Source organism: Gossypium raimondii, chromosome 4, assembly GCF_025698545.1.
Source record: "Gossypium raimondii isolate GPD5lz chromosome 4, ASM2569854v1, whole genome shotgun sequence".
Classification (NCBI taxonomy): Eukaryota; Viridiplantae; Streptophyta; class Magnoliopsida; order Malvales; family Malvaceae; genus Gossypium; species Gossypium raimondii.
In genome coordinates, this window is record NC_068568.1 from 22,245,555 (window position 1) to 22,272,095 (window position 26,541).

At 30.8% G+C, this 26,541-nt stretch overlaps 2 protein-coding genes across 2 annotated transcripts; one reads left to right on the forward strand and one right to left on the reverse strand.

The window, feature by feature from the left end:
* Positions 1-1,470: 1,470 nt before the first annotated feature.
* On the reverse strand, positions 1,471-3,204 carry LOC105766640 (40S ribosomal protein S14). The gene is made up of 6 exons (XM_012586171.2): positions 3,048-3,204; positions 2,462-2,581; positions 2,337-2,382; positions 2,051-2,136; positions 1,837-1,966; positions 1,471-1,745 (listed from the first exon to the last, which is right to left on the reverse strand). Exons 1-6 carry the CDS (start codon positions 3,048-3,050, stop codon positions 1,678-1,680), a joined length of 453 nt encoding a protein of 150 aa, XP_012441625.1. The 5' UTR covers positions 3,051-3,204; the 3' UTR covers positions 1,471-1,677.
* A 1,216-nt stretch (positions 3,205-4,420) lies between these two features.
* LOC105767228 (uncharacterized) lies at positions 4,421-5,269 on the forward strand. The gene is made up of 2 exons (XM_012586736.1): positions 4,421-4,831; positions 5,138-5,269. Exons 1-2 carry the CDS (start codon positions 4,421-4,423, stop codon positions 5,267-5,269), a joined length of 543 nt encoding a protein of 180 aa, XP_012442190.1.
* The last annotated feature ends 21,272 nt before the right edge of the window (positions 5,270-26,541 follow it).

Genomic DNA, 26,541 nt, shown 5'->3' on the forward strand with positions numbered 1-26,541 from the left:
GGAATCCCCTGTTCTAAATTTGGAAAATCATTAAAAATTGTAAAAAAAATATTTATGAGTTTTAATTTATATTTCTAGATTCCTTATTGAGTCTATTTTCTGTAGAAACAAGTGAGAACACTATATGAAGTCTGTACAATGAGATAATTAAATTTTAGTGACGAGAGGTCAGGACAGTCGATCAGTGAAACAGGGGAGACTTTAACTAATAAACTGTACTAATTTGCTGAACCAAAAATTCTGAAAAATTTATGGTAAAAATATATATGAGCCTAGTTTTAGGGAAAATTTACGGATCTAAATTTTGAGTTTCGTAGCTTGAGTTATAATTAATTTAGTAACTGCTGCGCAGGTGGACAGACTTATTATGAATAGTGAATTAACTTTTAAAACTAAATTTTTATGCCCCGAACTTTTAAGTTAAGTCAAGTAACGCCTCATGATCGACTCCGGCAACGGTCTTGGGTAAGGGGTGTTACAATTATTTCTTGTTGGTTGTATTTCTCCATCAAGAGCCTAGACTATTCTTGGAGCTCAATGTATTGGTTGCATTTTGACTTTCATGCAAAGTTTATAATTCAACTGACTCCCCCACCAAAAAAAAAAATTCTGGCTGAGCCACTGTTTGTATGGTTGGGTTCTCATTTTCTCAATGTTGCAATTGTTGGTTGCCTCTATCAGGTACTTTTGATAGTGTACCTAAGTGGTTGCTCTTGTTGATGTTGCTAGTAGTAATAATCTCCTTGTCCACCTAGTTAGCCATACTAGTTGGAACCAATGTGTTCTTGATATTTCTCTCCTTGCTTAAAATATTGCTAATGATTTAACCGTACTAGTATTGATCTCCTTGGTCATATTGATTATCTCCATATTCACACTAATTACCCTGCTCATAGCTGACCTCATTAACTTACACACTTTCGGGATATTTTGATATGGTGAAGTCGTAGTTTTTCATTTAATTTCCCATAGATGGCAGATGTTTTCACAAGGATGATGGCTCACATTGTAAATAGTGCGAACAGCAACTAAAATGGTAATGGATCATACTTTAAATGGTGCGAAAAGCTATTAAAGATGGAGGTTTATATGAGCCAGAAGTGCGTTTAAGCAAAGTGTTGGCTATGATTTCCTTGTCCTTTTTCCCTTCTAAAGTGAACGAGTACCTATAGTGAATCTGACGTGCGACGATACTTTCTTCGTAGTGGCATAGGAAATTCATGCATAAGAGAAATAGGATGTACTCAGGCTTAGGGCATAACATTTATAAATGAATACACTAATACCACATTTTTAATGAAATTATTTAAATCAAAACAATATATATTGTTTATAAATTTTTTAACCTGCTGAAGATCAGAAACTAAAAAACTCGGACAGCGGAAAGAATATTTATCTTAAAAGATTAGATTTCCTACAGGTATTCAAATCATGCAGGGAATTCATTCTTATCTGTCATAACTTCATTACTGACTCCAAAGGAAAATCAAAATCAATAAAAAGCTTAACTTCCAAGAGTTCCACATGTAAATTACGATCAAAATCCATTCTGGAACTAATGTGCAACAACATAACAGGGCAAAACAAGCTTCAATCTAAACCAAAAATTGTTTAAAAAAGAAATTCCACGCATATTGGAGGAGCAGCAACAGTGACCAACAGATACGAAGCAAAGAATCACAGCCTTCTCCCACGTCTGCCTCCCTTTCTACGGGTACTGTCAGTGGGAATGGGAGTAACATCCTCTGAGGTGAAGAGGGAACATGTAAGCTTACAAGAGTTGAAATTATGGGACCCAATGAATTGTGGAGAAATGAAAGGGTGAAAGAATCTTACCTATGCGTCCAATTTTCATGCCTGAACGAGCAAGGGCTCTAAGTGCTGACTGTGCACCAGGACCTGGTGTCTTGGTCTTATTCCCTCCAGTAGCTCTTAGCTTTATATGAAGGGCAGTAATACCCAACTCCTGCAAGATAACAAACAGTAACTGCCATAAGTTCACCACACATAAACCAAGTATTGCAACACAAGTCAGAGAAGGATATAAGACCTTGCAGCGTTGAGAAACATCTTGGGCTGCAAGCATGGCTGCATAAGGGGAAGACTCATCCCTATCAGCTTTCACCTTCATGCCACCTACATTTGAAAAATGAAAGGAACAAGTTAGTGAAATATTGCTCAGAAAAATAACCTGACTGTCAGACATGAATATCATCAAAACATGTAACATTGACACCAAAAACCCAAGAGAGTAAAAGCACAGAGATGGTAATAATAAAATCAAAAGCCAAGATAGCAAAAGAAACCAATTTTCTAAAGAAAATCATAAACCATACCAGTAATGCGAACCATTGTTTCCCTTCCAGACAAATCAGTCACATGCTGGAAATTCAAAATAGCATGTTTAAAAGGAATGAACTCCCAGGCAAAATCAATGTAAACGGAGTATGTTATTGCTTACAATGAATGTGTCATTAAATGAAGCAAAGATGTGAGCCACCCCAAAAACATGCTCGCCCTCTCGAACAGCAGGTCCTAGGTTAGTATTCTCCTCCTTGGGCTCTCTAACCTTTCTCCTCGACTACAAAGCACCACAAATCAATGAATAAATCAGTTCATCTTATTTGCACGCTGTAAATCTATGAATCTGCCATAGCAACAATGCCTAAAAGGGAAGCACCAATGCTCCATTTGAATCCCAAAAACACCGTCGAAAGAGAATGCAAGGTTAAATGTTATCTAATTAGTAAATGGTTCCGAATTGTACTTTTCCATTTCAAGACTAAGACAAAGATTTGCACATTTATATTCATATTTTGATTCAGTTTTTCAAGCAATGAAACATAACAAAAGCTAGTGTACAGTAAAAAAATGCCAATCTAAAATATAAACCCCATAACCTCAAGAAAGTTTATTATTAAATTGAATTTAGTCTGTAAAACTCACTCTTTTCTACAGTCAAATCGCAAACTGTTCTTTTTCTCTCAGAAGCCAAACAAGATTTAGCTTATCAACGAGAATATAGATAAATGCAAAGAGATACTCACCATGGCTTAGGCAAAACAAAGAAGTAGTTAGAGACTAGGGTTTTGTGAAAGCTTTCGTTGATGCTTTGGCCTCCGACGACTCTAGCCTTCGAGGAGAGGCTATTAAATCAGCTGCTACCTTTTTATAGCTAGGTTTTCGACCCCTGGCCTAAATGACGAAAAGGTCCTTGTCTTTATTCAATATTTGCAAATGGGTTAATGCCTCCTTTTTTTATTTTTGGGTAAACTACCTAGTTGTTTACCCAACTTTAGGACACTTTCATTTTGGTCGTCCAAAATGAAATCTTTGTAATTTCATCACTCAACTTTTTCATTTTAGTTACTCAACCGTTAAATCACTAACCAGTGACGAATCTGGGGGAAGTTGGCATTGGCCCCCGCCCCGCCTAAAATTATAAAAATAAATATTTATTATTTAGCCCCTTAATATTTGAAAACTTTGGCCCCCCTTTAAATTGTTGTTTGGCCTCTCTTTCCAACTTTGAACATTAAAAAAACTTTCTTTTTTTATTTTTTTCCATATAATATATTTTAATTTTTTAACTTTAAATATTTATATAATATATTACAACTTTCTTTTTTAAATGATAGTTGTTCACTTTTTAATATAACATTAAATGTGAATTTAGGTTAAATTTCAATTTGTTAACTAGTGAAAAAGAAATCTCTTTTCCTATTGCTATTAACAACTATTGTCATCAACGTTTGTCCTTCAAACGCAGCATCGAGTTCATCTTCTAAGGTTTTTTTTCATCTTTTTACAATTTTTACTATTATTTTTATTATGTTTTAAAGTTTATAGTTTAATTTTATTTTATAGTTATTAATTTTTTTTTATCTTTTAAGATATTGTAGTTATGAAGTCGAAAACAATTGATTCATTTTTTAAAAAGAAAAGTACAGAGACAACACAATCACCTTCAGAAGCGTCACAAATTGAGGTACCATCTTCATCGTTTGCTCCTTGAAACTCTAATGCTCGTCCTTCTAAAATTCCTAGAGTTAAAGATGAAGCACTTGATTTGTCTAACTTAGAACGTGAACCTGGGTTATGTAAGCAAATATATAAGTATACGGTTAATATGCGTGACGAAATTCAAAGAGCTTATATTAAGGTTGGACCATATAAACCTATTTTTTCAGAATATCCTGCCTCCAATTCAAAAAAGCATCTTCGTTATTTTCAACCATCATGGTTTAAACAATTTTCCTAGTTAGAATGTGCACCTTCTAAAGATGCAGTATTTTGTTTGCCTTGTTTTCTTTTTAATAGCAATCCAAGTAGCCTTTTTAGATCAACTGCATTTACTCATAGTGGCTTTAGTAATTGGAAAAAGGTACACGATGGATGCAATTGTGCTTTTTTGACACATATGGGTAAAGATCTAAATTCACATCATAACAATGCACAACGAGCTTATGTAGATTTAATGAATAAAGCTCAACATATTGAAGTATCACTTGATAGACAAACAACACAGCAAATTGCAGCTAATCGTCTACGTCTAAAAACTAGTATAGATGTTGTTCTATGGTTGTCATTTCAAGGGTGTGCGTTTAGAGGTCATGATGAAAGCTCGGGATCAAAAAATCGTGAGAACTTTCTTGAATTGTTATCACTGTTAGCATCGTATGATGAGAAAGTTGAAGATATTTTGGAAAGTGCTCTACAAAATGCTAGTTATACTTCTTCAACAATACAAAAAGAGATGTTGCAAATTTATGCTAGTAGAGTTCGTAATGTGATTCGTGAAGAAATTGGTGACAGAAAGTTTAGAATTATTGTGGATGAAGCGAGAGACGAGTTAAAAAAATAGCAAATGGCAATTATTTTTAGATTTGTTTATAAATAAGGACAGGTAAAAGAACAGTTTTTTTGATATAGTCCATGTTAAAGATACTGCATCATTGACTTTGAAGAATGTGATTTTTAATGTTCTCTTGCAACATAGTTTTGACATACAAAATATTCGAGGTCAAGGCTATGATGGAGCAAGCAATATGTGTGGGGATTTTAACAGCTTGCAAGCTTTGATTTTGAATGATTATCGATATCTTATTATGTTCACTGTTTTGCTCATCGTCTTCAGTTAGCATTAGTTGCAGCAGCTAGAGAAGTGGTTGAAGTAAATCAATTCTTTAAAGACTTGCCTGATATTGTTAATATTGCTTCGGCTTCTTCCAAACGACATGATGAATTACAAAAAAGCCCAAACAGCTGAAATAGCTCGTCTAGCATCCATCAATGAGTTAGCAACTGGAACAAGAATGAATCAGATTGGCACTCTACAACCTCCTGGTGAGACTTGAAGGAGTTCCCATTTAAATTCAATTACTAGTTTACTAAAGATGTGAAGATGTACAATGCTACTAGCACGGTTCTTGAAAATCTAAAAAATATTGCTTCTAACTATTCTCAGCAAGGAGATGCTCATCACGCATATAATAGATTGAGATATTTTGAGTTTATTTTTATTTTGCATATGATGAAGGAAGTTTTAGGGATTACTGATAACCTTTGTCAAGCTTTGCAATGTCATTCTCAAGATATATTAAATGCCATGAGTTTAGTTTTGACAACGAAATATTTAATTCAAAAGTTGAGAGATGATGGATGGAATAAATTGTTGAAAAATGTGATATCTTTTTGTGAAACTTGGGAGTTGAATTTTCCATATATGAATGCTCAATACATTGTGGGTCATAGTCGCAACAAGAAGGAAGATGTTACAGTGGAGCATCATTATCAAGTGGATATATTTTTTGCTACAATAGATACCCAGTTGCAAGAATTGAAGAGCAGGTTTAACGAACATTTTGTTGAACTTCTCACTCTTACTACATCTTTATATCTCAAGGAGTTTTTCAAGTTATTTGATATTGATAAAATTTGCATTCTTGTAAACAAGTTATATCCAGGAGATTCTTCTCAACAAGAGAAAGAACGTCTCTCATATGAGTTGAAGCATTATGAACTTGATGTATGTAAGAATCCTGATTTGAGAAAAATATCAACACTTTCTGAACTTTGTAGAAGCTTAGTTGAGAGTGGAAAGTCAATCATGTACCCACTCGTTGACAGATTCGTTGACAAATTGATTCGTCTTATATTGACTCTTCTAGTTTCAACAGCATCCTCAGAACGTGCTTTTTCTGCTATGAAGATTGTGAAGAGTCGACTTTGTAACAAGATGAAAGATGAATTTTTAAGAAGTTCTTTGGTTGTGTACATTGAAAAAGAAATTGCAGAAAAATTTGATATAAACGAAATAATTGATGATTTTAGTGGGGTCAAGGATCGAAGAGTGCAATTCAAATAATTTTTAAAATTTCTTTCTAATTTATTTTTATTTATGAAATTATTTTTATTTTTAAATTTATTGTTTTTTATTATCTCGGCCTCCTTCTTGAAATTTCCTGGCTTCACCCCTGTCTCTAATAGTGGTTAACTGTATATGACACATCATGTTTACACTTTCATTTTAGTCACCCAACTTATAGGTGGCTTTCATTTTGGTCACCCAAAAAATATCCCTTTTGAAATATTGATTGGAGTAAAAAAAGTAAGGATTAAAGTGAAAAGACAATAGAAATAAAAATAATCATTAAAAATTTTCAAATTTGTGATAAAATAAATAGACAGAAAGAACAAAGAACATGGGAGAGCAAAGAGAGAGGGTGTATTTTATTGATCAATCAGAATATTTACAAAGTTTCTCGAAAATCTCTATTTATAGGCATAAGAAGTATAAATGAAGTAGAGATATACTTCTAATGACTATTAGAATTTAAAGTACATCAAAACTTATCTTGATCTTGATAGACATCCACTTAATAAGATATTCATAACATTCCCCCTTAGACGTCCGTTGGTAGATAATGTGCCTTGTTAAAACCTTTACTAAGATAAAAACTTTGTGGAAAAAAATCCTAGTGAAGGAAAAATAGTACACATATCTATAATAGGCATAACATGTTGCCTCATTAAAAAGTTTACCAGGAAAGCCCAATGAGACAAAACCTCAGTTAAGGGAAAAGGAGTGGAACGCGTATTTACTCCTCATGAAAACATCACATATTTTCTCATATTCTACGTATTCAATTTTTAATAGTAGTTTTTCAAATGGCTATTTGAATGTATTTGTTAAGTATTTATATTACCATTCTTTAAAAGTCATGAGTGAGGGAAAATTTGGGAGAAATATATTTTGATCTCTTCAGGAGATTCAATAATAATCATAACAAACTTTAATCATGATTCTTTTATAAAAACACAAATAGGTATTTTGGATCATTTTATAATTCTCCTTCAACTACTATTCACTAAGTCAATTTTACCACATATGTTCAAATTATTTCAATTCATATAAATGAACAATTTCTTGAGAATTTCAATATGCTTAAAGCACCCTAAATCCTTCAAGGATTTTAATATAAACTTTACTATATAGTCGTTCATAAAGGTTGTAACAACAACCGTTAGACACAAGTTAAATCTTTTATGAATTGTCAAAATAATATATCTAAAGGTTATTGCATCCACCACAAAAGACTATCATATCTTTTCATAATCAATGCCAGGATTTAGCGAAAAACTTTATATTTTTATTCTGCATTTGCAAAACTACATCATTTGCACCCTCACTAGCTTTATAGTTTTAGATATTTGGACTACTGGTGCAAAAACTCCACGAATTTGAGTTACGTCTTTCTATTTTGACCAATCTATTCCATATCTATATTTCTCAATAGATTTATTCAAGATCCTCCTTTTATTTCATTATTTCAATAATAATACTACATGCAAAATCATAGTCGACCACTTTTATTATTCAGTTCCACATTTTCTCGAATTGACATAACTTATCGAGATATTTTATTTTCACTATTTTAATTTTCAGTTTCAGGTACCTGAATCTCTTCTGAAGTTTTACTTATTAGTTATGTCTTAGGTCTCTTCTAAAGCACCCGCCTTCACCATATGACCATCTAAATTTATATTTTTCTTTTATGAGAATTTTGATATTTGAAACTTGTAATGAGTTATCCTTGTTGAACTTCTAGTTCAAATTACTCTCCCCCTAACTCATTACAAGTTATTATTTCTCTCCCCCTAATGTCGGGAAAATTATTGAATCAAAATAGTAATCACAAATCATGTCATAATTTGAATCTCCAATACATTCAAAACATCTAATAATACAATGAGACTTGTAATTAATATATATTCTCAACTTTCTTTGAAGATTCACTCATCTTTGTGCGTTGTGGTGAAGAAATTGGAATATATACGTACATACAAAAATTCAAAGATGAGAAATATTTAACTCTTGATCAAAAGCCAATTGTGATGAGGAGTATTTATAACTTATTGACTTGATGCGTACAACACGTAAATCAGCATAATCTCATAAGTAATGGTTTTGACATTAATCAGAGGCGTTCAATCAATAATTTCTCTAAACCATTATATGCATAAATAACAAACTTTTACGAAATTTTTTCAAGCTCAATCAATAAAAGACTAAGATATAAACTCATCAGCTTTAGCAAGATGAATTGTCTTAATTGCATAATCTGAAATTAATTATTTAAACAAGCAATCTTGCAAACGATAGGTTGCAAATTGATAACACATATGTGATTATTTTGTAGATGCATTTACCAAAATCATATAATATCAAAAGCATCCACATGGGGATGAATGAGTCCATATTCATTTCAGAAATGCAAGACATTAAATCTTAACTTTAGCTAGTGAGTTTCTACTAATCAATTTTCATTAAGAACAAATAGCACATGAGAATTTTTTAAAATTAAAGAATCTTTGGGTTATTTAATGAAAATCCATATGAATTCTCGATTATTTTTTGCATCATATATGATCCGGGATGACCAAAAATGTCATGCCAAATAATAAAGGTATGTGGTTCTACAAACTTCTAGTTTGTAGTAACATGTGCTTCAATTTCACTAATATATAGATATTCAATATTTTTCATTTGTAGTCTCAATATGATATCCATTACAATGAATATCATAGTAAAAGTTTTCATCTTTTGTCGAAAAATTATCCTCCGTAAGTTAGCCAAAGTAATTGTTTCCCTTTTTTTTTAATGGATACTTTGATAAAGTTTTACTAGATGCTTAAACATACGACATATACATGACCTATGCATTTTCATACCACATCAATACCATAAATTTTCAATAACCTTCAAATATTTTGACCATAATTTTCTTGTTTTCATTATTATTCTTTTCTAGTGGTTAGAAGTACCACTATTATAACCACATTGATAATGACTATTAGTATGTCTCCAACCACATCCTTAATTACAACAACAACCATGATCTCTATATTTTCATTTTCATAATTGTTATATATTGCTACATTCACTTTAAGGAATGAAGCAAAACTAGTGGGAAAAATTTCATAGTTATTCATTAGTAACTAATTATTTTGCTTAGCCACTAGAAGATATGAGATCGTTGGAAAATACTTTTAAAATCATTTTCACAATATTGCTACTGCAGGAGCACATTAGATATTTCAATCATATAATGTAATGTATTCCTTCGGGAATATATATAATACAAATACATGAGTATCTCATGGTATTTCTATATATGTTTTTAATGTAAAACACACGAAGGTTTTATTCAACATATATCTTCTTGATCGAAAAACAATATTATATTTTATAAAATTTTGCATCACAAGGAGGTAAAATATTAGCTCTTAAAGAGCTTTTTACGTTTAATGCAATATTAGCTTTTCAGAGTATATAATCATTTTATTATATAACCTTATTGAATGCTTAATTTATTTTAAATAATAAACAATTTTGCAATTCTTTTTAACATGAATGATAAATAATTTCGATCTTCTAAAATTTTATTTATTCATATAAAAATAAAATGAATAGGTAAAAATAAAACATAAATTAAACATAAAAAATAATAAATTTGATATGAACTTGTATTCGTTGTCAAATTTGAGTCGTTTGTTGCCCAATCATAAAATTAAGTAACTAGTTTTGCTTAACAAAATGGACGTTTTAAGGGTTGATAGTTTTAAAACAAAGAAAATGGTTTCAAGATAAGTTGATGGATGACGGAATGTGAACTTAACAGCGGAAGAAAGAACCTCTATTAAACCTCTATTAAAGAATAGAAACCTGAATCTTATAAGGCTATCAAGGTGATAGATGGATAGATGGTAAAGGACCGTGACCCACTATCTAGGAAGATAGGAACCAATCTGTATCAATGGGGTTGAACGTCACACTCAAAGAGTGATAAGTTCAGAAAGGAAATAGATTGAAGCCACTAGCAAGCTAAATAAGTCAATTTGAATCACCAAGAACAACGAGAGTTGAACAACTCACAAATAAGCTAAAATTCATTCAAGGTTCAAAAGTTCTTAAAACAAGTTACGAGCAAGTTATTTATAAGCTGCTAGATTCCAGCCGAATGGACACTAAATAATTACAATTAAAGAAAGCCGGAATTCAATTTAATTCAGCTGAATGAGTCTTGAAGAAACTTAATTAATCATCTTGACAGTTGAAGTCCCCAAACAGTCTTGGAGCTTATCACTTGGAGTTCCCGAACAGCCATGGAGGTGGACTTAATAGTTGAGCTGAAAGAAACATTAATTTGGTCAGTCAATGTTGTTTATAAGCTAGAGTTAATGCTGCATGGTTCACCAAATGGATGATCAGCTAATGAATGTATCTTATGGCAACCGAATGGCCTTTGGTGTGAACACCAATTACCGAACAGTCCATTGATATGAACAAAGATGGCCGGCTGATCAGCTTACGCAAAGATCAATGATTGTCTCATCGTTTCACGAATGGACACTTGAATGAATGCACCAAGCAACTCCAAGGTTCATGAATCAGTCGGGTGCATGTTCCTCCTTAAATAAGCTTCAACGAATCTAGATAATGCATGAATGTCCAGCTGACTAATTAAATAACCTGCAAGACAAATTAAACTCGATTAAGACAAACTAAAACACCAATTTAATGTGTAATAAGCTAAGACACAATTAAGATGTCTGATTAAAACATGCATTGATGTTGTCTTAATTAGAGCATAGTTAATAGACACAAATTAAATTAAAATACTAAGACAAATATTAATGCTGTATGAACTTAGGACACAATTAATAGATTTAAACAATCAAAAATAATCAGACATGTAATAATGCTGTAGGGAATTAAAACACAATTAATATGATTGAAATGACTAAGAATGTTTAAGTCTTATTCAGCAGCTAAATTAGCTAGCTGAATTGGAAATCGGTTTCAAGTAGATTGCACGGGGCATTTGATGAGCACTCCCAAACTCAATCAATGAGTCCAGCTGAAGTTTCCTCCCAAACTTGTTCAACTAAAGCCGAAATTGCTTCTTTGAATTGCTTGGATCGAGCTCGAGTAATTGGACCAGTTGGTAGCTCGATTGGATCACGAACGGATTCGGTTGAGCCTTTGGACGAGTTCATATAAAAATTCATGTTACTAATAAATCATTGTGGTTAGATAATTTTTTTTATATATATCATAACACAACAAAATACAAAATATTATAATGTCAAATTAAAATAACTTTATAGCTATTAAGGTTTAAACATAAACATTTTCTAACCTCCACCTCTTATGACATGATTTCATTTCAAATTTTATAATGATATGAAATTATCACAGACAATGTGAATATCCCAAAGTTCATGACAAGTTAGTATTTTTACTCACATTCATAATAATCATATATCCGAATCAAAATCAATATTAAACCAATCAATTCTATTAAAAATAAAAAATATTTATCTCCACATAAAATTCCAATAACTAAATGTGTGAAAGGTTTTATAAATCCATAGATATACGAATAGTAAATTATATAAATTGAACTTTTAATAGAAATCAAATCAAATTTCAAAAGAAGTTGATTAGATTGACTTACATGGATGAGAAGTAGGATTATAAACATCCTTTGTAATGAAGAGAAAGAGATCATCCCCAAGCAAATATCAAAAGCAAACTTTAAGAGTAGATCTTATTTCTCGATTTCATATAGATAACGGTATCAAATCTTTCACCATCCTTAATAACAAAAAGTAAAATAAGTTAATCAAAACAATGATAACATATAATGAAAGAAGAATGAAAAATAATAATCGGATATAAAACATAAAATAATAATCAGATAGAAAACATTAAATAAAAGAAACTTCTTGTAAAAAAATTTCATCTTGCTGTCAAAGTTATTGGAAATCATGGATGATAAATTTGATCGTCGATAAAAGGAACTATCACTTTGAGCAAGATTGTGCTGATAACGTGTTATAAAATAAATAGACAGAGAGAATAAAGAGCAAAGAATATGGGAGAGCAAAAGAGAGCGTATTTTATTGATCAATCAAAATATTTACAAAGCTTCTCCAAAATCTCTATTTATAAGCATAATAAGTATAAATAAAATAGAGATGTGCTTCTAATGACTATTAGAATTTAAAGTACATCAAAACTTATCTTAATCTTAATGGACATCCACTTAATAAGATATTCATAACAAAATTATATTTGTTTATCATATTTTTGAAATTTTAAATTTTTTCAATATTGAAATTTTAAATTTCAAAACATAAAAATAAGTTAAATAGATTGTTGAAAATTTTTATCCTCGATAATGTTAATCAATTTGTTACTAGAACATTGAATTTAATTAAATTAATATTTTTCTAAATTTTAAAATTTTATTTTATGTTTCCATATTAATCTTGATGAAATCAACTCTAGAACTCATACTTAATAATTGTATGCGGAACTTAAATTTCATTTTATTATATAATCTCGAGTCTTCAATACTAAGCTAAAAACAAAGAAAATAATTACAATTAATTAAATTAATTGATTGTTCTTCGTTTGGATAAGGAAGTGATGAAAAATTGTGGGTTTTGTTTGGCATGGAAGATAAAATTAATCAATTGTAAGGATTTTTCTTTGCTTTTAGCTTAGTATGAAAGACTCGAGATAATGTAAGAAAAATAAATTTGGGTTTCATGTCCAATTATTAAAGATGATTTTATTTGAGTTTATTTTAATTTGAAAACATAAAATAAAAATTTAAAATTTAAAATTTAAAAGGAGACTAAATTAATTAATTTTAATATTATAATAACAAATCGGTTGAAACTATTAAGGAATTAAAAAATCTCAATAACTTATTTAATTTATTTTTATGTTTTGAAATTTAAAATTTTAATATTAATAAAATTAGAACTTTTAGTAAAGGAGTAAGAAAATACAATTTGACAATTTTTAAATTTGACAATTTTAAAGCATTATTTTAGTTTCTCCTTCTTTTTCACTTTAATACTTAAATTTTTACTCCAATCAATACTTAAAAAAAATGATATTTTTGGGTGACCAAAATGAAAGTTTGAACATGATGTGGCATGTACAGTTAGTTAACTGCCGTTAGAGATTTAATGGTTGAGTGATTAAAATGAAAGCGCGTTAAAAGTTAAGTGAAGAAATTGTAAAGATTTTATTTTGGGTGACCAAAATGAACGTGCCCTAAAATTTAGGTGACCAACTAGGTAGTTTATCTTATATTTTTTTGTTTATATTTTTCCATAAATTGAAGAAAAGAGAAATGTAGAGTTTGGTATAAACAAAGAAATTTTTTAAATGGTATTTTAGACGAGTTAAATACAAGTATAAATAAAAAAAATTCAAATCCCTTAAATGTTACCTTTTGTAGAGGATAAAAAAATCATAGAAAAGAAAAAGGGTAAATTCACAATTGGTCATCCAACTTTCATAAGTTTTAATTTTGGGTATCAAAAAAAAAGTTTGCAAAAAGGACACTCACATTACAAAGTTTGTTCCTTTTGGTCATTCTCAGTTATAAGGGCCAATAGAAATCCCACCTTGCGTGCCAACCTATTTTTTTATTTTCCACATGTATTTTCACCTTTTTTTTATTTAAACCCAAAAAAAACTATCATCCCTTTCTCTTTCTTATTACTCTCTTTTTTTTGAAACCCTAGAGAATTATGTTATCGTTGTCACTTCATCTTCGACAATGTAACACCCCATACCTGACCCGATCGTTGGGTCTGACCTACGGGATGTCACATTCATTATTGAAGCAACTGCGATATTAATTTCATTCAATTTCAACAGTTTATACATGTTATTATGTTCAATAGGGAATCACAACAAGATATATAATCAAATTCGAGGCTTAAATAAGCTTATCAAAGCTCTTTCGATAACTCGAGGTCGATTGAAGACTAAAATGTAAAATATCAAAACTGTCAAGTTGACATCGTGACAGACAACCTTCTCCAACGGTCAACACAACCAAAATGCCTCTCTCATCCTCCATTTTTAGTTTTTTAGAGCAAATCTCCCTAAAATAGCTAAGATCTACTCCTTTTATCCTTTTTCTTTTGTTTTTGCACCACCATGAGAATCACCTTTCTATCATAGCCTAAGTAAAATATAGAGATTTTTCAAAGATTATGCCTTGTCTTTTAAAGATATTAATTCAAAATTCGTGATTTGAGAAAATCCTTGGCAAGTGGGACTAAGGTAATGGAGGTAGGCAGTTGAGGCCAAACCTTTATAATTGCTTGTGTTAATCTTTTTTATTCTTTTCACCCTTTAACAATGTCTTTTATTACCAATTTTGCCCTTTTTTGATAAAATTCAATCCATTGAGGCTTTTCAATTGGTATCAAAGCTAGATCTCCATCAAAGGTTTAACTATTGTGAGAAAATATCTTCAAGCTCAAGGTGTTCAGATTGTTGAAGAATTGTATATGACTTTGGATCAACTAATTTGGGTGAAAAGCAATCAATTGCGAGACCTTCATTCTTCAATGGTGAAGATACTCTTATTGTAAGATAGTGATAAATCTATTTATTTAGTCTAATGATTATTTCATTTGAAAAATAATCATAAATGGTTATTTGAAAGTGGCCAAAGATACAGATGATTGGGATGAAAATGACAAGAAGGCTCAACACAATGCAAAGGCCATGTACGCTCTCTTTTATGCATTAGGTCCAAATGAGTACAATCGAGTATCCTAATGTCAAAATGCCAAGGAAGTTTGGGATTAGTTGGCTACCACCCATGAAGAAGCTAGCTAAGTAAAGGAATAAAAAATTAATTTATTTACTATTGCTATGAGCTATTCAAGATAAAGTTAGATGAGAGCATCAAAGAAATGTACAATGGATTCTCTAACATCATCAATGTACTCAAGGCTCTTAGGAAGTATTGCCTAAACAAATAAATGATACAGAAATTACTCTATAGCCTACCAAAGTCTTAGGAGGAAAAAGTTACGGCTATTGAGGAATTCAAGGATTTGGATAAACTATCCCTTGATGAGCTCGTAGGTTCTCTCTTCACTATGATATAAAGTTAGAGAATAGAAAAGAAAAACTGAAAAAAGTAAGTGTTGCTCTAAAATCCTCCATCCATGAAGAAAGTAATGATAATAATAACGAGGATGAGGATGAGGATGAAAATGATGAAGAGATGGTCATGTTTGTTAAAAAATTCAAAAAAATTCACTAAGATGAACAATGACAAAAAAAAGCTTAAAAAAAGGCAAATTTAACAAATTAAGTACCACATTTGCAAAAAGCTGAGTCATACCGAATATGATTATCCATTTGTGAATAATCAAAAGGCCAAAAAGAAAGCCATGGCAGCCACTTAGAGTGGGAGTGATACTTCAATGATGAAGACTAATATGATGAAAGCTTTAGCAACCTCTACTTCACAACTCTTGAAAAGCCCAAGGTATCTTCTAACTCAAGTGAAAAAAAGTCTTATTCGTTTAATGAGTTGCGAGATACATTTGATAAGTTAGTTTTGGAATTCAATACCACGAATTTTGAATACAAGAAAATGATTTCAAAATTTAAAGTTGAAAAATATTTTTATTTTGAAAACAAAGGTGGATTTTAAAAGCTAAAATGAAACTTTGAAAAAGGATTTGGAGGCTTCCAAATTGAAATGTGATTTATTTGGAAAAAAAATCATGAGTTGAAAATGAAGCTTGAGAATTAGAAAAAGGAAAAAGAAATCATTTTTGAAAACTCATTTATTTTAAACATGGCAATGTATATACACTGTCATTATCATGGTCACATATTACATACTTACCCTATTAAGAAAAAGATCCAATATAAAATTAGACAAGTTTGGGTTCCTAAGAGAATAAGAGACTTTGTAATTAACCTTCAATGACCAAAATCAATTTAGGTAACAAAATCCAAGTGCTTATCTCTAGTAGGTGTGTTGGAGCATTAATGAGTAAAGCACATTGATTTGGATGCTTTAGACACACAAAGCAAGATGAGTAAACTATAAAGTCTATTATCTTATCAAATGTGAGTTGTTGGTTGCCCAATAGGGTTTCTTTTTTATTTTTATCTTTAACTATTTATATTTATGTTTTGAAATGTTTTTCTTGGTGCATGAGGAATGGGCCTAATTGAATATGTGTTGTGTTTGATATGGAAATTTATGGTTGAGTTATTAGTGTTTAATGATAACATATTTGGATGTTATGTGGGATTAATGATTTTGTAGCATGAGCTCAAGCTCGTTTTGTGGTTTAAATTATTGATTTTGAAATAACCATGATTAAAATTTTATTTTTTAAAGAAATTTTTGTAATATTTGTTCTTATCATTTATTTCTGAATCTACTACGTATAAAAAGAAATTTGTTTGAAAATGGGGTAGACTTGTATTCACCCTTACTCAGCAATAAAAACTACATACATGTTCGTATTTCTTTATCAATTAATATTTGAAATAAGAAAATGTCGTGAAAGTTTTTGTAACAATAAAGAATCATTTGAAATAAGGAATCATGATAACACCCCTTACTAAGTGTAATGATCGACGCAGATAAGTGATGTCACTCGACACATTCTTTGAAATAACAAATTTTTGAACAAAGTCATCATTTATTCAACTTAACATAAGTTAGTAAAACATTTCACATCATTTTGAAATCTTCAAATACATTCTAAAATAATTTTAAATCACTTTCTAGATGTTTAGATATAGTAATACATAAAACGAGCTTTCGATTGCTAAAAAAGCTTAAAGCATAAAACTTTTGTAAATAGAAGAACAAAGATCTTACTTAAAATCCATGTCACCTAACACAATTAATACTTGTATAATCATTTTAGAGGTCTTAGAAATCTTTTAGACCATTCTCGAAGTCCCATTAGAAAATGAGAACATTCGAACATCATTTGAAGTTAATACAAAGCATGAAAACCCAAATTTTAATGGTGCAAAGCAGCATGTACCTTGCTCTGAGACTACATCAATTTAGCTACTAGCTTACAAGTATTGGTACCAAGTAGGCATATATCAATACTTTGATGCATGGAACTTAAAATTGGCTCAACACACTCCAAATCAACTCCAAACATCATCATATCAAACCGAGGACTTCACAAACCATTTAATTCATTAATAAAACTCATTTAAACTTAATTACATCTCATAAACATGTTTAAATCAATTTCAAAGCCAAAGTTTGACTTGAAAACACCAAAGGTATCATAAGCATCATTGAAAACACCATTAAGTTATAAGGATATCATTGAACAAATCTTAACATCTGTACATGCCATATCAAGCTACTCTAATACAAGACAAATGAAAATACACTCAATACACCCTTAAGATGTGATGTGATCGCGAACGTAGCAAAAGTGAGCATTTCTTATTGAAACTCAGCCTACATGTTTAAATCAACAAATGCGTTAAGCAATAGAAATTGCTTAATAAGTACACAAGGATTTTCTACTTTACCCTTTTTAGTCCATAAGCCTTTTATGACTATTAAAATGTAATTTCAAGTTATGGCACTTACTTTAAGTATAAGGATTTAACTTCATTTATTTAATAGAAGCTTTGATAAGGTCAAGGCATTTGATCATAGTTCACTTCAATTAATCACTTTGCACTTCAAAGTCACTATAACCCATTAGCCATTGCTCATTTAAGTAGCATCCACTTAGGTCATTCCATTTTCAATCATATTATCTAAGTTATAGGTATATTCAATTAGTTAGCTTCATAGTTTTTCTTTTTACACCGTTCTTGCAATATCATTACGTTAATCACCTTTTCCTCATTTTACATATGGTAGTTTAATGTCACATTCTAAATTCACTTTCACGACACTAGATTAATCAATCTTTTAAAGTCCAACTTATAATTTATTGCTCATTCGCCTTCGATTTAAACAAATCACTTTATAATTTAATCATTTTTATAGAATAAGGCACACATGTTAATTCATCTTATTATCATAATTTAAGCACATATCCCTAAGTAAACCTCATTAAAATAAGACTCAATCACTCGAGATTCTCCCCCAAACACAACCATATGTAAGGGTAAGCAAAACTCAATTCGGCTTGAAAAAATTTCAAATTTCAAATTAATTTAATCGAGTTATTTAGGTTTTTCAAGTCAACTCAAATAAGTAATTCAGTTTTTCGAGTCTGAGTCAAGTTGAATTTTACAATTAGAATAACTAGAATAACTAGAATAACTCAAATAACAAAATTGGTCTAAATGCCCTTTTAGTCCTGTAAATTTCTAAAACAAGCAAATTGGTCTCTTTCAACAAAAAATTCAAAATAAATTTAAAAATTCAAAATAATTTTAAAAATTCAAAATATTTATAAAAATTCTAAAATTTCATTTTTTAAAAATCAAATATTATAAAAAGTAAAAATTGCAAAAATAAAGAATATATAATTTTTTAAAAAAATTGTAAAATTTTCCAAAATAATAATTTTAATGACCTAAACAAGTAAATTGCCCATTAAAGTTTATAATACTAAAGTATTTTTTCTCTTATTTTACTTTGAAAGTGTTTTCAAATATATACTAACATAGAATTATTTATATTGTAACAATATTTTATTTTTAAATTTTAGTTTTTTCATTTAACTCAAAAATTTCACTCGATTCAATTCGACTCTGACTCAAATTTCATTTCACTTGACTCAATTTAAAAAAAAAATTCAAATTGAGATAGGATGATAAAATAGGACTAGTCAATTTGACTAGCTCAAAATTTTTTCATTCAATTCGATCAAATGGTTACCCCTAACCATATGTATATTGCACTGATAGTACATCCAACCAAAAATCACATGTAAGTAGGGCACTAAAGATAGCACATAGGTGCTATGTTATAAGGCATTCTATCATATGTTCGTTTTGTATCTCTGATCATAAGTGCATGCACTAATTCCTATCGGATGTCAATTGTATCCTAACTATTCTACTAAACTTACTAGTACAATTTACTTTATTAAACATTCAAAAACTTTTATAATTTACATATATACATTAAATTTCATATTATTCTACATAATGCATAATCACACTACACCAAAACAGGCTTTTAGCGGCACTTTTAGTAGCGTTTGGACAACAGACGCAAGTAAAAATCGAGCATTAGCGGCGCTTAAGAGAAAACGCCGCTAAAAATTGAGCATTAGCGGCGATTCTGTAGAAACGCAGCAAACAAATAATCCAAACGCATCGTTTTGATTTGAGATGTAGTGGCATTAGCGGCGATTCCGTAAAAACGCTGCAAAAAAATAACCCAAACGCTTCATTTTGATTTGAGATGTTGTGGCACTAGCGGCGCTTCCATAAAAGCGCCGCAAAAAATAATCAAAACACATCGTTTTGATTTGAGATGCAGTGGCATTAGCGGCGCTTCCATAAAAGCGCCGCAAAAAATAATCAAAACACATCGTTTTGATTTGAGATGTAGTGGCATTAGTGGCGCTTCTGTAAAAGCGCCACAAAAAAAACCAAAACGCATCGTTTTGATTGGAGATGTAGTGGCGTTAGCGGCGCTTCTGTAAAAGCGCCACAAAAAAAAACCAAAACGCATCGTTTTGATTTGAGATGTAGTGGCATTAGCGGCACTTCTGTAAAAGCACCACAAGAAAAAAACCAAAACGCATCAATTTGATTTGAGATGTAGTGGCATTAGCGGCACTTCTGTGAAAACGCCGTAAAAAATAATCAAAACGCATCGTTTTGATTTGAGATGCAGTGGTATTAGCGGCGCTTTTCTGGAAAACACCGCAATAAGTTGATCATTTTGCGGCGCGTTTCTTAAAACGCCATAAAATTTTGGCCGGAACGACGTCGTGTATCGAAATTTAGTGGCGTTTTTTTTAAAATGCTGTAAAATGTATTTTATTTTAGGGTTTAGGATTTTGAATTTAAGATTTAATGTCTATTGTTTAGATTTTTAGGGTTTATAGTATTGTATAATTTTTTTATTTTGGATTAAGGGGTAATGTGTTAGAGTTTGGGTTTGGGGTTTAATTAGGGTTTAAGGATACTATTTTAAAGTTGAAGAACATTTGGATTTTAGTGGGACATGTCATTTTGTACTACACCCATATTATTTAATATAAGAATATAAAATATATGTTTTGTACTACATACTAACATTAGCAACACGAATTCCTGAAAATATGGTTTAGGATTAATTATGGTTAATTTAGGGTTACGGTTTAAAGTTTAGTGTTTGGGATGTAGGGTTTAAGGTTTATGGTATATTGGGGGTTAGATTTTGAGGTTTATGTTTATTATTTTGGGTTAATAGCTTATTTGTTAGAGTTTGGGTTTAGGGTTTAAGGATATTGTTTAAAAATTGAAGAATATTTAGATTTTACTAAAGATTCATGCAATTTAATATATGAATATAAAATATATGTTTTGTACTACAGTAACATTGGCCACACAATTTCCCAAAAATATGGTTTAGGAATATTACGGTTTGGGATTTTTGGTTTTGACTTTTAGGGTTTGGGGTTTGATGGTTTGTTGTTTGGTTTTTGGGGTTTAAGGTTTAGAATTTATGATTTAAGCAGGTTTATGGTATAGTGGGGGTTGGATTTTGGGGTTTGGTAGCGTAGATATAATTTAAAATAAATTATAAATATTTTTAAATTTTGTTGAAATTTTAAATATTTTTTACTATGAAAGGCTTTAGCGGTATTTATTTAAAAACGCCGGAAAAGTATTTTAACGTTAAGTAAAACGGCGTCGTTTCCTGTGGGACTTGCAGCAGCATTAGCGGCGCTTAAACATAAATGCCGCAAAATCCTGTAACTGGGAAGGGGAACGACGCCGTTTTGTTCTTCTCTATTAGTGGCGCTTTAAAAAAACGCCGCAAAGTTGTATTAGGAGTTAATGAAACTGCGCCGGTTTACGTTGCTATTAGTGGCGCTTTCCATGAAACGCTGCAAAATTGTAATTATGTTTATTGATATGTTGTCGTTTTGTCTATGGTATTAGTGGTGTTTTTCTAGAATCGCCACAAGCTTGAGTTAACTGTTGGGGAAACGACCTCGTTTGAACTTATAGTTAATGGCGCTTTACTTAAAACGCCGCAAAATTGTTCTAACATTTATAGAAACGATGCCGTTTTTTAAATGTTATTAGTGGCGTTTTTTCGAAAACGTCACGGGTTTGAGGTAAGTGTTGATGAAGCGATTGCGTTTTGACTTATAGTTAGTGGTGCTTTGCTTAAAATGCCGTAAAAATGTTTTAACATTTATTGATACGATGCTGTTTTGCTATATTATTAGTGGCGTTTATTCAAAAATGCCACAGGTTTGAGCTATTTGTTGATGAAACGACTGCGTTTTGACTTATAGTTAGTGGCGCTTATATATAAACGCCGCAAATGGTTAATTTTTTAGATGGAAATGGCGTCGTTTTGTTTCCATCCTTCTGACCAAATTTTACACCCGATTCTCCATTACTTATCCCCCAAAGACTCATTCTCCCCCAAATCCCTAAAATTTCCCCTAATCCCTAACAGCTCCCCAAACTCGACCACCTGCTACTCTGTCGTCTCCTGTGCTGCATCACATTCTCCGTCCGTCTCCAGTGCCGCAACCATCGGTAAGTAAAAGTACTTCGTTCTTTTTCTTCATACGTTAATGTATCTCTGTTGCTTCTCCATTACTGTTGTTTTGACTCCTTATTTTTCTTAAAGTATCTCTGTTCAATGCGTATCCGGACATGGATATTGACTCTAGGACCTTCCAAATATGTAGAAGAATTTTTAAAACAATTTAATATACCCGTCTCTAAAACATTTGAATAAATTAACCTTTTAAGCAACTTTCCCAGAAGCTCCAAGGCTGAAACCGAGGAGAAGACTCTACAATTACTAATTTGGGATTCCATCTTCAGTTTTGGCCAGTACCCTTTCCAAGGTATAAAGCTCTTGGTATTAATTTCATCATTTTATTTCAAGCTTTGTGTCCATAGTTCTGATATGGGTTACTTTTATTCGACTCGTTCATGCTCAAAATTTGGTCCTTTTTGAGTAAATTAGTCGATGCTTTTGATTAGTTTGATAGTGGGTACCATACCATGTGTTTCTTTTATGTGAAACACTGCTTTGCTCCTTTGGATTTGGAACTGGTAGACTGTTGTTTGCCTTTAGTCTGCTATATATATATAGCGTGGAAAAGTTATTGGCATTTGTTATATCTAATTTAATATATCACCCCATATATGGTATGGATATATAACCTACCTTTCAATTTTATTAGTAATAAATTTTATAATTTTAAAAATAATTATAAATAATATACATAAAAGTGATATACTTACATAACTTATATATAAACTTATATAAACTTGCATAACTTACATAATAACATAATAACTTACATAATACACAACTTACATAACTTAAATAACTAAGTACATAGTACATAACTTTGATAACTAACATTATACACAACTTACATAATACATTTCTTACATAACTTACATAATACACAACTTAAATACATAATACACAACTTAATTAATATTATACATAACGTACATAATACATAATACACAACTTAATTAATATTATACATAACATTACATAAAACATAATACACAACTTAATTAATATTATACATAACGTACATAATACATATTACACAACTTAATTAATATTATACATAACATACATAATACATAATACACAACTTAATTAATATTATACATAACGTACATAATACATAATACACAACTTAATTAATATTAAATAACGTACATAATACATAATACACAACTTAATTAATATTGTACATAACGTACATAATACATAATACACAATGCACAACTTAATTAATATTATACATAACATACATAATACATATTACACAACTTAATTAATATTATACATAACGTATATAATACATATTACACAACTTAATTAATATTATACATAACATACATAATACATAATACACAACTTAATTAATATTATACATAACGTACATAATACATAATACATAACTTAATTAATATTAAATAACGTACATAATACATAATACACAACTTAATTAATATTATCCATAACGTACATAATACATAATACACAACTTAATTAATATTATACATAACGTATATAATACATATTACACAACTTAATTAATATTATACATAACATACATAATACATAATACACAACTTAATTAATATTATCCATAACGTACATAATACATAATACACAACTTAATTAATATTATATGTGCTGTTTTATTTCAACTACTTTATATGTGTTGTTATTGTTGTAATTAGTTACTAACTTTTCAACTATTTTATGTGTATTGCAGATAAAATGCCAAGAAGAAAAATGCGAGATGTAAGCATTGTTGAAAATGCTCCAAACTCGGCAGAAACAAATAGTGAACAACAGACAGCTATTGGATCTTCGAATGTTCTGAATACACTTGAGGATCCTACAGAAGTTCAAAGTAATTTTACATTTAATTTACATGCATGTTGACTTATAATTGATTTATTTTTTAAATTCTTATATTATAATATACCATTTTTCAGCTGAAAATGGTGGGACGCGCAGAGGTCGAGGACATACGCTACTTAGAGAGTTATACGAGTTAGATCCAGTCGAGCGTGTCAAAGTTGGACGAAACAGTTTTGGTCAGCCTGTTGGATCGGAAGCTCGACTTTTAGCAGGATACTTAGGCATTTTAGCACGAAATGCGAATATGTTGCCTATCAACTACGAGTCATGGCATAAAATGTCCGATAGTAACAAAAACCATTCCTTCGATAATATTAAGGTAACAAAACGTTAATGTCATCTGTAATACTTAGGTTTAAGTTTCATTTATATTTACTTTCTTAACTTGTGTTTTTTGTAGGCGAGGTTTGCTTTAGAGGTCTCGGATACTTATGTAAAGAAGGCATTGGGAAAAAGATGGAGAGACCATAAAAGTACTTTAAAGAAAGATTATTATAAGACAAAAACAACCCTCGAAGAGAAATTGCAAAATGTCTCGCCGGGTATGCTGAGGTACCAATGGAAAGAAGTGGTTAGATTTTGGCAATCGAAGAAAGGCGAGGTATGGCGTACTTCCAAACTCTTGTAATTATTTTGGTTTATAGTATTTACTATTTACGTACTAAAAATTTCATAACGTAGGATCATGAACGAGTTGGAAAAAAAAGCAGTGTAAATGTAAATTCACTCACACAGCTGGGTCGAAAAGTTTTGCATGTGTAGTGAGGCGAGGTATTTTTAATTTTTAATCTTGTCAAATATGTATAACTTTCCATTAAATAATATTTTACTACTATATTATAGGAAGCGTAAATGCGGTCAAAAGTTGGACGCCTTCAACTTTTGAAATTACACATAGGAAGAAAGATGGATCTCCTATGACTCCTGAAGCTGCAGAAATTATGGTACGTTTACTTAATACGATTTGACTTGTTTTAGTTATTTATAGTGTTTATTTTCTAATGGTTTAATTCATTGCTTGTAATGCGACTATTGTTAAGTTATGTTGCATTTGTTTTTTTAATATATATTGCATTCCTAACTATGTGATTTATTTATTAGGAAAACAAAAGAATAAAAAGGCGGAGTACGAAGCGATTGCTTCCAGTGAGAGTTCTGTTCATCTTGAAGACATTGATAACCAGATTATTGCTGAAGTTTTGGGTCCTGAAAGGTATGGTTGGGTTAGATTTCAAGGATCTTTTATTAACCCAACCCAATATTTTAGATCCAGCTCGCGGCAATACATGCCTTCGACGAGTCAGTCTCAAGCTGAAGTTCAGAGGTTAAAAGACCAGATGACTCAGATGCAAGCGACCACAATTAAGGTTCAAAAGAAATATGAAGAACTCCAGCTACAACTTAAAGCAGAGGAGGCGGTAGCAAGGGAAGTAGAGGCGGCAGTAAGGGAAGCAGAGCAGGGAAAAAAGTACGACGAACTCCAACAGCAGCTTTAGAATTTGATGAAGATGTTTTAGCAATCATAACATCCGCCGTCATAGTGTATTGTATAAATATTTTTATCATTTTAACTTTTAACATTTTTGTAAAAATAATATGAATTATATTTTATTTATTGATATTAATATTATTTTATTCGTTTAATTTTAAAATATTATATAGATTTATTGCTTTTGGCTGGCTTAGATTGGGTTGCTTTTGATTTGTTGCTGCAGGATGGCTGAAAATATGAAAAAGTTAATTCTGCAAAAATCCCAAAATTAGTGGCGTTTTTAGGAAAAGCGCCGCTAAAGGTCATCAAACAAGAGCGGCGTTTCTTAGGGAAGCGCCGCTAAAGAACATGACCTTTAGCGGCGTTTTTGAGAAAGGCGTCGCTAAAGAACAAGGGTTTTAGCGGCGTTTTTGAGAAAAACCGCCGCTAAAGAACATGACGTTTAGTGGCGTTTTTGAGAAAAGCGCCGCTAAAGAACAAGGGCGTTTGTGAGAGAAGCGCCGCTAAAGAATATGTTCTTTAGCGACGTTTATATTAATAAATGCCGCAAACGTTAGTGGCATTGACAATAGCGGCATTTTTTACAGCGCTTTTGGAAGCGCCGCAAATACTTTTAGCGGCACTAATAAGCGCCACTAAAGTTCTAAAAAAACACCGCTAAAAACCTGTTTTGGTGTAGTGTCACAGTCTAAGTCTTACATTTTATTTGTTTTTGTCCATCTCACAACAAACCTTTTAAAACAATTCAATATACCACATTACATATAAAATCAAAGTCCCTCTCACATTTTTTTTTTGATCGAAGAAAAGAGAAAAAAATGGCAAGGAAGAGAATTTTCTCTTCCCCTTTCTATGGTAGCTAAAAAGTTTTGGCGTGAGGATAAGTTATCTTTTATTCTTGTATTACAACTTGAAAACAATGGCCAAAGTGGGTTTTTTACTGGAATATATTAAAAAAATTAAATACCGAAATAGGTTGTCAGATAGATTAATTACCGAAATGGTATTTTTTTTAATGGCGCTTATCCAACAGGAGCCACTAAATTTTTTATATTAATTTTTTTGTTTAAATAAAATATTCTTTTTTATTAAAAATAT